The sequence below is a fragment of the Andrographis paniculata genome, unplaced genomic scaffold (assembly GCF_009805555.1).
Source record: "Andrographis paniculata isolate CXL003 unplaced genomic scaffold, ASM980555v1 Contig45END, whole genome shotgun sequence".
Lineage (NCBI taxonomy): Eukaryota > Viridiplantae > Streptophyta > Magnoliopsida > Lamiales > Acanthaceae > Andrographis > Andrographis paniculata.
The window spans coordinates 679,625-688,780 of NW_026137579.1; the positions used below are offsets into that span (position 1 = coordinate 679,625).

At 26.6% G+C, this 9,156-nt stretch overlaps 2 protein-coding genes across 2 annotated transcripts; one reads left to right on the forward strand and one right to left on the reverse strand.

Moving 5' to 3' along the window:
- Positions 1 to 1,841: 1,841 nt before the first annotated feature.
- LOC127251882 (dirigent protein 22-like) lies at positions 1,842 to 2,538 on the reverse strand. The gene has a single exon (XM_051275804.1). It carries the CDS (start codon positions 2,481 to 2,483, stop codon positions 1,929 to 1,931), a length of 555 nt encoding a protein of 184 aa, XP_051131761.1. The 5' UTR covers positions 2,484 to 2,538; the 3' UTR covers positions 1,842 to 1,928.
- Positions 2,539 to 7,394: 4,856 nt separating this feature from the next.
- LOC127251645 (non-specific lipid transfer protein GPI-anchored 13-like) lies at positions 7,395 to 8,886 on the forward strand. Its single transcript, XM_051275425.1, has 3 exons — positions 7,395 to 7,864; positions 8,067 to 8,165; positions 8,609 to 8,886. Exons 1-3 carry the CDS (start codon positions 7,510 to 7,512, stop codon positions 8,761 to 8,763), a joined length of 609 nt encoding a protein of 202 aa, XP_051131382.1. The 5' UTR covers positions 7,395 to 7,509; the 3' UTR covers positions 8,764 to 8,886.
- The last annotated feature ends 270 nt before the right edge of the window (positions 8,887 to 9,156 follow it).

Here is a 9,156-nt window from a genome sequence, read left to right on the forward strand (position 1 = left end):
AATGAACGAAAATAATATTTAAAATAAAATATTTATTTTTTATATAATATATATATAAATAAAAATATTATATATTATTATAAATTAAAAATTGGAAAGGACTTGGAGGGTTTAGGGTCAGTTGACCCCTCAAGCCCCAATGTAGATCCGTCATTGTTTATGTTGAGGTGCAAAGGTTGTGAAGAAAATTTAATACTAAGTCCCAAGTGAACTCCACTAGATGAAGCTTTTTGGAGAATATCCAAAAATAAATCCGTGCAGACTCAGTCCAAAGTCGACAATATCATACTAGTGTTGAGTTGATTCAGTCCCAACAGTCTATATATATTATATCCCACAAAATTTTAGTATTGTTTTTATTCACTTGAATTATTATTTTGATATATGCATATTTTTACCTTCTTAATATATTTTTCTAAATTTTTAAACATAAAAACCACTCAAACAACTCACAGGGTATGCAATTTTTTGAATAGTGCAAATAATCAAATAGTATAATATATAGCATTTTTCATAATTCATGTCATGCTCAATTTATTTTTTGTTTATATATAAATTTTGGACATTATTCTTTGATTTAAAAAAAAAAATGAATAACTTAAGGCACATTGGATTTGACACAGAGAATCACTTCATTCAATTTTCTCTCATAAACAGATTGATTTAACATAATTATATTTATTTAAAGTTCCATCAAACTCTTGTATATAAATTTTCTAATTTAAAATTTATATTCTGATGAATCCAAGAATAATTAATTATAAAATATCTGCCAGCATGTTAAAAGGTCAAGCTCAAGCATTAATAGACAGACTCCTGAAATAGAAACCAAATTTGACCTATTAATTAAAGCTGATTCATAATTTTAATATTTAGTGACTTAAAAGTTAAGGAATGTTTGAATTTTGTAGCGTTAAATACACGTTAGATGTAATTATATACTCCCTCCGTCTCATTTAATATGGGTGTATAGAAACGAGAATTTAGGTAAAGTATAATTAGTAAGTAATTAAAAAATGTATTAGTAAAAATAATTATAGATTAAGATTAAGATAAGTAAATAGTTTAATTAAAATTAAGAAAATTATAAAATCTAAAATTTAAAATGCGATTAAAGTGCATAATTATATTTTCAAAAATAGAAATGACAAGTTACGTGGAACGGATGAAAATATAAAATAAAAACAAATTATATGGGACGGAGGGAATATTATTTAATTCTTTTGTCCTGTTTGGTATACGCGGTTTATTTGTCCTTTTTATTAATTTGAGCTGAAACTTGAGTTCAATTTTGATGTGTGGTGATCCATATTATGATCTGTTTATATGTATTGTTAAAACTTTATATTATTACTTTCTTCCTTTTTTTCTAAATTTTTATTCAATATTTTTTTTTTAATTGAAATGTTCACCTTTATTTAAAACAAAGAACATTTTATTTACATATTTTAAATATCTATTTTTTACTTAATTCTTTATTATTTTTAAAATAATCATTGTGGAACCTCTAATTTAAACATTATTTGACTAAAAAGGTTAAAAGTGGGACACGCATACAACTACCATATATTTTCTCATGATTTTTTCTTATTAGAAATTGACTACTTTGGCTTTGAGGTTTTTTTTTTTTTATTTAATATTTTCTTCATCTGATTAAAATGTAGTATGTATTTATTTTTTGTATAAAAATTTAATAAATAATAGCATTTAAATAGTAGTTAGTGGTGGTTTTATTTATAAAAACTTCTTATTTTTATAAGCCCGCACCGTACACATAATAATAATAATAATAATAATAATAATAATAATAATAATAATGAAAAAAATAAAAAAAGAGTGAGAGAATAAAAATAAAACTGATAAGATAAAATAAATACTAGCAGTTAACAAAGTGGCAGTGACGATAATTTAAATTCAATAATAATAAATTAATAATGCATGACGTAAATATTATACTCAACAGTAGCGTCCCCGGTTTTGAGATCGAACCGGTTGGTACGTGCCTGGGCGTAGCCACGTGCGAATCTGAAGAGGCCGCTGCCGCCGACGACCGGCATCTCCCTGACCTTGTTCATCACCGGATTCCTCCCCAGGATCGTCAGCGTGCTGCCGTTGTATTTGCCGTAATCGAACGCCAAATTCATCGACATCAGGAGGCCGAGCTCCTCCTGCGACGCCATCGCGTAGAATCCCTGCGCCTGCCCGACCCGCTTCGACCCGAGGTCCGGCCCGAGTGTTAGCGGGTTATCGATTATGTTGACCTGCCCGAACCCGGTCTTCGTCGGCGACTTCACGATGGGGACTGAGGTAGGGTTCCGGCCGCTTATGACATCGTGCCAGTACAGCCGGAAGTGGCTGATTTTTGGTTTCAATTTCGCTGTGAGGTCGACTTCGACTAAGAGGCCGTCGTCGCGCTCCGGCAGGGCCGGGGAGGTGAGAATGGCGAGCGTCAGGAAGGAGAGGAGCGCAGTTCCGACGGCCATGGTTGGATCGATTGGGTGAAACTGAAACTGAAAGTGGGAACGAATGAATGTCGAGCACTTATATAGTAGTCTGCTTCCTTGGCTCGCTCCACGAGTACTGTTCACTGTTTTTTTTTTTTTGTTAGGCGTGGCAAATATATAATTAATATTAAAAATAATATTTTAGGTTAATTATTGATTTACTAATGATAATATTTAGTACTATATTGTATAAGTATATAAAAGTATGCCTTTGGGAATATATTGATTCACAATGTATAATTTTTTGTTATTTTCTCGATTATACTTTAGTAAGTTAGTTTTTTTTTTTTAATTAAGAATTAATTTATTATATATTTTTTTAGAAATATAAGACAAAAGCAAACCCATTTAAACGAGCCTCTAAGCCTTTCACTTTTTTTTTTTTCATTTCTTTTTAGATTTTAACTCTCACTCACACACGTAAATAAATCTAAACTAAACAAAATTGAAGTAATTAGATAAATAATAATAATAATAATAATAATAATAATAATAATACAAATTTCAGTTAATTCTTAGAATAAATAAATAAATGCAGAAAAAGGTGGAGGAGAGAAACGGCGTGGGTTAGGTGAAAATAGTGTGTTTCCATTTCTGACGTGTTTGTCGGTTCCGAATATTTTAACTCATCCACCCACCCCTCCTTCCTTCATTCTTTTACTATCAAATTTCAAATAAAGGTCTCTAGTGCCTAGGAAAGTTCTTGTTGGAATTGCTTCACTTTTTTCTTTTAAAAAATAACCCCTTTTCAATTTAATTTTTTTTTAAAAAAAATGTGAACAATCACATCTATTAAAAATATTACTATATTTAATTTGTTATTGATTAGTGAAATGTAATAAATAAAATTAAAATGTTAAAAGAATGTGGGGATCTCGTGTTAATCCCGTCACATCAGTATAACGACTACTTTCGTACGATTTTAAGGATTTTATTTATTTTTTGTATATTAATTTTTTAATATTAATTATTATATCAAAATATAGTATAATTTTAAAAAAAATTACAAAAATATTTTCATTAGTATCTTATGATACTAATAAAATGATATTTATACAAAAATTATACAAATATAAGAATAATTTGAATGTTAAATATAATGACACAAAAGATAAATGTGACTCTTATAAGCGAAAAGAGTATTGTTAGAATATGAAACTGAATTTACAGTGATATATTTATATTTAATACATACATATTTATAGTGATATATAAATCGTCTAAATAAAGCAAGAATCTACGAATCTCTTAAATAAGATAACTATTATAAATATAACATATTACTTCTAAATATATTTTAACAAGTACTTGTAAATAATTTCAAAATTGTTAAAATGACTACGTAAACATAGTTTAAAATTAAATCAATAATTAAAAACAAAATAAATATTTGTTTTTCAATTTTAATATTTGTACAGTGTAGTCAACATATTACAAATTGAAAATAATTTCAAAGTTGAATAATATATTTTTTAAAAAAAATAATAATTATATTTTAAATTTTATAATATACATTTGAATTTGTGATAAGGTGCACAAACTTCAAAGTTGAATGGATTTGTTACCACACTAATGATGGAGGATGATACCAAAATATCAACATACACTTCCATTAATTCCAACTTAATATTGACTTGCATGTTTTAATTTGCCCACTATTTTATTTTGTGGAAAGAATAATTTATCAACCTATCAAATTTGAGCAAACATTTAAATATTAGATCCGACAATGCAAGTCACGTCGGGGCTTTGAACCTATAGTCTCACGGTCATACGTCCAACCTCTACACCACCACCAGATACAGAGTGGTTTGAGTTTTGAATAATAATTTTTTTTTAATGAAAATAATTATTTTATATGAATTATATGATATAAATTGGCGTAGATATAATATTTTGAATGTAAACTTTAATTTTTGTATGATTTTTATAAAAAATATTACTCCCTCCATCCCAAAAGAAGTATCTTATTGAGAGTTGACACGTGAATTAAGGAATAATAGTATTTAATTAAAAATTGGTATAAAGTAGAACGTAAATGACTAAAATGTCTTTGCTTTTTAAAGGATTTTAAAGAGTATCTTAAAAATTAGAGGTAGTATGAAAAAAAGTAAAATAATTTTGTTATAAAGTGGAGACCACGGCTACTTAAATAAGGAAACAAAGACAATTGTTTTTGGGACGGAGGGAGTATTTGATTTTTTTTTTTAAAAAAAAAAAACTTCCAAACAAACACAACCAAACTTATTTTGCTTTGATATCCCAATGAATTGAACCGTCTACGAATTGGGCCCAAAATTTTATGAATACTAAAACCCATAATGAGTGGGCCCAATTGTCTTCTCAATCAGCTTTCATTATTAGTATTATTATTATTATTATTTTAAATTTACATTTTAAATTGAAAGAACGGTTTAATATATTTTTACTGATATTTTTAATTAAAATATTATTTTTAATATATAATATTTTAGATGATAAAATATATTTTCATTTGATATCTTTTAGTAAAATCATTTCTTTATTTTCAACAATAATTTTCCCTAAGAAGTTATATTCAAGATTAAAATAAAAATAAGAAAAAAAAAATTTAAGTCTATATATATCTATCAAGGAGTGAATTTATATTACCTACTAACATATTTTATAATAAAAATTATATTATATTTATCTTTTTGTTACATTATATTTAATTTTTTATGTTATTTTATTTTTGTGTAAGTATAAACATACCCTGCCCTAATTGCAGGGTAATTTGGGAAGGTGGGACCAAAGAACATTTAATTGATAGCCTCCAAATTCATATGGACCATTAATTAAGTCATACAGCTGTTTTTCGATTTATATAAAAATTAAGAATTAAATCAATAAGTATAGCATGAATTGGTATATGATACTCCCTCCGTCACAATACATAGTCTTGTTTATATTTTTGTCCGATTAAAACAATAATTTTATTTTCATAAATAATTATATCAGTGTAAAATTACTTTTACTTTTTCATTATTATTACACAATTGTTACTATTTTTTTACACTAATACACTCAAAGAGCATAAAAGTCTTTTATCAGTATTTTTTGCCTAACAGAGGGAGTATTATTAACCCATATTATGTATCTATAATATATTAATATGTATTTTATGCTTATCAGATCAGTTCTAAATACATACTCCCTCCGTCCCAATACAATACTTTTATTTATCATTTTTGTTCGTCCCAAAACAATAGTTTTATTTTCATAAATAACCATATCACCATAAAATTACATCTACTTTTTCATTTGCCACTACTTTTTACACTAATACACTCACAAAGGCAAAAAAGTCTTTTATCTATATTTTTTTACCAACTACCAATATAATATCAATATTCTTTAAATCTCATGTCCAACTCAATTAAGACTATAGTTCTGGGACGTAGGGAGTATAATATATCTTGTTTGCTAATTAGAGCTAATCAATGTTCTAATCTTGTGTCAAAAAGCTTTCTTTATTTAAGTTTTCTTTTTATCTATTTGGATAAAAATAAAAAGAAAATAAAAAAAATCATTATGTTTAATATTATCTATTAAAAATTGATATAATATTTTTGCTTACAAAAAACTACTCCCTTCTTGTATAATTTGTCTACTTGTCCACTCATATACATATTAAGTAATGTAATCGATCCGTTCACCTAAAAGACTTAACAGTTTGAAATAGTAAAAGAACAAATCAAATATATTCATATTAACACGGTATAATATATATTATCAATTTACAAAAAATTAACAATTCAAACAAAAATAATAATTTTTTATATTATCAATACAATTGCATATACCTAATATAAAAAGTAAATTAATGTAAAAATAAAAAATGAATAAACTCTTTTATATATTTGTATATACATCTCTTGTATAACAAATATATACATATATAAACTATTATAACCACAATAATTGATAGAAAAGAAAAAAGTAATAAAAAAAAAATATATCGATACGAGGGCACAAAAACATATAAATATAGAATAATTTTCTCCATGCACATCTTGCACTTTCAAGAAGACTCATTTATATTTATTTATATATAAAAAGTGAATTTGTAGTGGCTTGCATGGTCACATTAATAATAATAATAATAATAATAATAATAATAATAATAATTGAATCAAATATATATTTGTAATTTGATGTATTATTAAAAACATTAAATATTTTATATAAAATATTAAATTAAATATTTATTTATATCATATCAAATACTAATAATTTAATTTAAATTACTTCAAAACTTAAAAAATGAGTAGTAAATGGAAATTGATTATAATAAAGAACATTTACGTAAACACTGGGCTCATCTCTGATCATATGTCACACTTCAAAAATAAATAAGGCAGCTAAGACTAAAGACGATGTCTCACTTTATATCAATGTAGTATTTCATTTATGAATTATTTTATTATTATTATTATTAATGTTAATAATTCTCACTAATATAATTGGAGAAAATACTTTTGTATTGTACTTATCATTAAAAATATCTTTATATTTGTATAATTTTTCGTATAAATGTCATTCTATTAGTATTACAAGATACTAATAAAACTATTTTTGTAATTTTTTCTAATTTGTACTATGTTTAGATATAATAATTAATATTCAAATATCAATACGCAAAAATTAAACGAGACCCTTAAAACCGGACGGGGGTAGTAATTTATTTTTATAAAATAGATCATATAAATCAAATGATTCACTAATAGATAAATTAAGTAGACACATGTAACACCCACAATCCAAAGGATTAATACTCCCAACTCCCTCCAACCCCACCTCTCATTTTCACTTCTTTCTCACTCATCCCATCATCTCTCTCTATCTCATACTATTAAGAGTTGCAATAACATATCCCTCAATGGCCACATCCAAAACCCTTTTTCATTTCCCCTTGATCCATTCATTCCAAGATTAATTGCAAGAAAAAAAAAAAAAAAAAAAAAAAAAAAAAAAAAAGAAGAAGATGATGATGATGATGATCATCTCCAAGAAAGTTGTGTTCCTCAATAGTATGATAATATTATTATTGTTAACCAATGTTGCAAATTGTGACGTTCAACAAGACAAGCAACGTTGCGAGACTCCGGTTCTCGGCATGGCGACGTGCCTGCCCTACGTGACCGGGCAGGCCCGTCTCCCGCCCGTCGACTGCTGCTCGGGATTCAACCAAGTCTTGGAAAACAACCCCGACTGCATATGCTTGTTGATCAAGGATCGCAATGATCCTTCCCTCGGCCTTAACATCAATTCCACCCTCGCCCTTACCCTCCCCGCCCGTTGTAAGAGCACCGCCAACCGCACCATCGCCGATTGTCCTGGTCTGTAAATTAATAAATAATAGTATTTTATTACCTTAAATTTTTTATATCCATACTTGATTCAAGATGTGGGAGTAATAATTAGGTAGGCTTCCAATTTGCTCTATATGATACCATCTACTTTTAGGTTGATGATGGTCATGTTTGTGGCCACAAATTGAGATCTATAAATTTATTTATTTATTTATTTATTGTTGTGCAGCAATTTTACACTTGCCACCAAATTCAACCGAGGCTAAGGTTTTTCAGGACTTTACAAACAGTGGAAATGAAACCAATGCTATGCCTCCAGCTTCTTCTGGTAATCATTATTTATTAGTTTATTTTATTTTAAAGCTTTTTATATATATATTTTTTTTTAAAAAAAAAAAAAAAAAAAAAACCTTTTTCAAAGTGCTTTGATTTTTAAGATATTCGAAAAAATTCATTATCTTGATTCTGTATAATTTTATATTCATTATTTAGTATTGTTGTGTTGATATGATTTAACAGAGCAATTTAAAATTTAAATTTCAATTTTTGTATTGCGATCTCAGAGTAGATATTAATTTGGTTTAGTCAGCACAATAAATAAAATATAAAATGAATATTTAACAACACATTATACAATATAAATCACATATTTTGACAACACGAGATATATATAATAAATTTATATATTTTTATATTTGCAAGTTCAAATCTTCTTGCATATTATTATAATTCTTTTTATTATTATTATTATTATTTTATTGAAATTTTAAGGAAATTCAACTACTACTATGGCCGGGAATGTTAATAGCCAGAATGGTGGCGGGAGAGGGAGAAGAATGGCATGGCTCGGGACTGAAGTGGTCTCAATCATGTTGGTTGCACTTCATCTTTTCTTTGCTAATTTTAATTTTCGAGTAATTAATTAATTAATATTGCTAAACTTACATGACTGTAATTTTTTAAAATTAATATTGCTAAACTTATCTAGCCTAATTTGTTCCCACATCAAAAAATAAATAAATAATAAAATATGGAAATAATAGTCGCAATTTATTTTTGTATTTTATCTTGTGAGTAGAGTATGGGCTTGATGATAGACTCAGGTTTATTATTAATATATTAGTAAATAGATTGAATAAATATAATTAAGACAACTCAGTTTAGTGTCTTACTATTATAATAATAAATTTAACAATTATTTAGATTAAAATTCAAAACGAAAACGTTAAACCAAACATAACGTACCTTTAGAATGCTTAAAATTTAATTATAAGTTCAAATCGAAGGTCACGAAAACTGTGAATCCAATATTTGATTAA